Source organism: Solanum lycopersicum, chromosome 10 (genome assembly GCF_036512215.1).
Source record: "Solanum lycopersicum chromosome 10, SLM_r2.1".
NCBI classification, from domain to species: Eukaryota; Viridiplantae; Streptophyta; class Magnoliopsida; order Solanales; family Solanaceae; genus Solanum; species Solanum lycopersicum.
The window spans coordinates 10,440,446-10,443,068 of NC_090809.1; the positions used below are offsets into that span (position 1 = coordinate 10,440,446).

Here is a 2,623-nt window from a genome sequence, read left to right on the forward strand (position 1 = left end):
TTTAAAAAAAAGAAAAACTTGAAAATTCTTAATTAATATATGTTTCTAGCTACATGTGACATTAAAATACATATTAAAAGTCCCCTAGGAAATACAAGGGTTAACATAATTCTAATAATGCGTACTAATTAATAATTAAAATGTTAACATATCATACTCATCATTTTACTCTATTAGTAGCTAGATATATAGTAATAATAAATACTTAGCATAATTAATTATAGAAGAAATTTGTTATGGTCTTTGCCTAAAAACATCCAGTGAGATTCTTGGTGGAGAAATTGCTACTGTCACTGATGAACAATGAGCTCCTGAATCAGCTGGAGACCCTAATTATAACATAAAATCACAAATTATAACCTAATTATTACACTAAATCACAAGATATTAATTATCAAAAAAAAAAAAAAACTTACTAGCAAGAGTGTCAGATGGTGAATTTGTGGTAGTATCTTTATTGCTGTTCTCTAAATTTGCTTGTTGATTTTTCCTTCTCCTTCGATTATGATCTGCTAAACGTTTCCTACAACTTCTCTTTCCATTATCAAATTCCGACAACAAATGGAACCTGTTATCCATTTAGAAAGTTTTATTGAGTAAACCAGAATGGAAAAAGCTGTAATTTCTATAACAAGCAAAATAATTAGTGGACTGAAATGCCCCCCTCGGGATCAACAATTTCGAAACAAATTTGTAATGATTCGAATGGGATAGGGTATGGTTATTGTAGTATGAGAAAAAAGAGATATAACCTGCTGCACTGTTGACAGAATCGTTGAGTTATGCCAGCGGCGATAACAGTAGATGCTTTGGAGTGAAATTCACAAACTTTGTGTCTTCTATGATAATGCTTGGCATGAGTAAGATCAGCATTACAACCTTCAGCTTGACATCTAGGAGTATTCATTATTGAACCTGCAGTTTCAACTGCTCTAGAACGTCGATAAAGTCGATTCACAAAATCATGATCTTCAGAAGATGAGAAATATGTTCTTCCACCTAAATTCAACCCAATTCGACTACTACTACTACTCCCAAAATCAATTCCACTACCATTACCCACAAATTGATTTGGTTCACTTTTTGGAACAACCATAAACCCACTATTTTGTTGTAACATTGAACTTTGAGGGTGGGGGTGGGGGGTGTAACAAGTTTCATAACTACGTGGGTCATAAAGGGTGGTAGGGTTGTTTTGGGTGTGAAAAAATTGATGATTTTGATGTTGAATGTTAGGAAAATGTTGATGAGGGTATGGATTTTCAGTGTAAGTTTGAGTATTAGGGCCATAAGGGTCAAAGAATTCACGATTTTGCTCATTTTCTTGATTTTGTTCATCATTCGAAAGCATAACAGATGATTGCTCTCCCCAATTATAGTCCAACATCTTTTGATCTAACTCTCGATTCAATTGTAATTTGCAAAAAATATTAATGAAGTTTTAATTAGTAGAGAAGAAAAGGAAAGATGAAACTAAACCATATCACTAATTGATATGGGAATTAAAAAGGGGGGGGGGGTGGTAGAGTACGGGGGGGGGGGGTGAGGGAGGAAATCTGCCAGCTTTAAAAGATGAAGATTATATGGACTTGCAAAAGGCTGCAAACCAAAGACTTTACTTTTTAGCATTCAGTGTGAGTTTTTGAGTAGGCTTTATAGGACTAGTATAGAATAATAACAGTAAAATTATTTTCTTTTTCTTATAAAACAATAAAAAAAATATTTAAGTTCTTGCTTGAGTTTGTAGTGACATGTCGGACTATTAGACACTTTCTTTTTTCTTCATTTAGTTCCTTACATTTTCTTTTTATTTATTTAGAAGAGTAATAACTTACCTTATGAAAGTTTGGGACTTTGAGAGATATAATATAAAAGTAATATGACATTTGAATAGAAACCCTATTAATGTACTAACACAATAGCTAGGTTGGCCATCCACAACTCTCCAACTCATTTGGAAAAGAAAAAAAAAAGAATCACACTTTTTATGTCACACTTATATCTTCTTCCTCCAATAATATATTCTCTCTTTACCCTCCAAAATAATGCGATTCAGTGGATGAGGTTGCTTTTTTTTTTTTAATCAGACATCTTACATTCCATTCTTAGAGATAGAAAAATTATTGGTCGATCCTTTCTTAATTAGAGATCTCGCATTCGATTGCTACATTTGAAATAATCCCTGATAGAAAGAGTCTTCCCCTAAATGGGGGTCCTAAGAAGCACAGATCTAGAATACTCAGATTTCAATATGAGTATCGAACAAACACAACTTTGGAAAACCAAATATACATTATCTCTTGTATGTTTATTATTACTTGAGGAGTCTCAAGCTAGAATAACTACTGACTGATGAGGCGGCTTTGTTCAGAAACTGAGTGTGTAAACATAAGCAAATGATTAATGACTATTTTACCCTTGTCTGTGAAAGGAAATTTCTTTGAACCCTCTTGCCTTGAAAGTTTGTGGCTATTAGGAAGGACCAGATAATGCTAAGGAAGTTCCGGTCACTCTCAATGGTTATAATTTTTTTCTTTTTTCTGGTTTCCCATTTGGAGTCTACATTGTTTTATAAGTCTTGGGTAAATCCATCTTCAGGTTTAGGTTTAGGTTGTGTACCGAT

The 2,623-nt window shown here is 33.2% G+C and overlaps 1 protein-coding gene across 1 annotated transcript; it reads right to left on the reverse strand.

The window, feature by feature from the left end:
* Nucleotides 1-1,627, reverse strand: LOC101267454 (squamosa promoter-binding-like protein 8). The gene is made up of 3 exons (XM_004248501.5): nucleotides 753-1,627; nucleotides 417-568; nucleotides 1-329 (listed from the first exon to the last, which is right to left on the reverse strand). The coding sequence occupies exons 1-3, from the start codon at nucleotides 1,385-1,387 to the stop codon at nucleotides 235-237; spliced, it is 882 nt and encodes a 293-aa protein (XP_004248549.1). The 5' UTR covers nucleotides 1,388-1,627; the 3' UTR covers nucleotides 1-234.
* Between the last annotated feature and the right edge of the window lie 996 nt (nucleotides 1,628-2,623).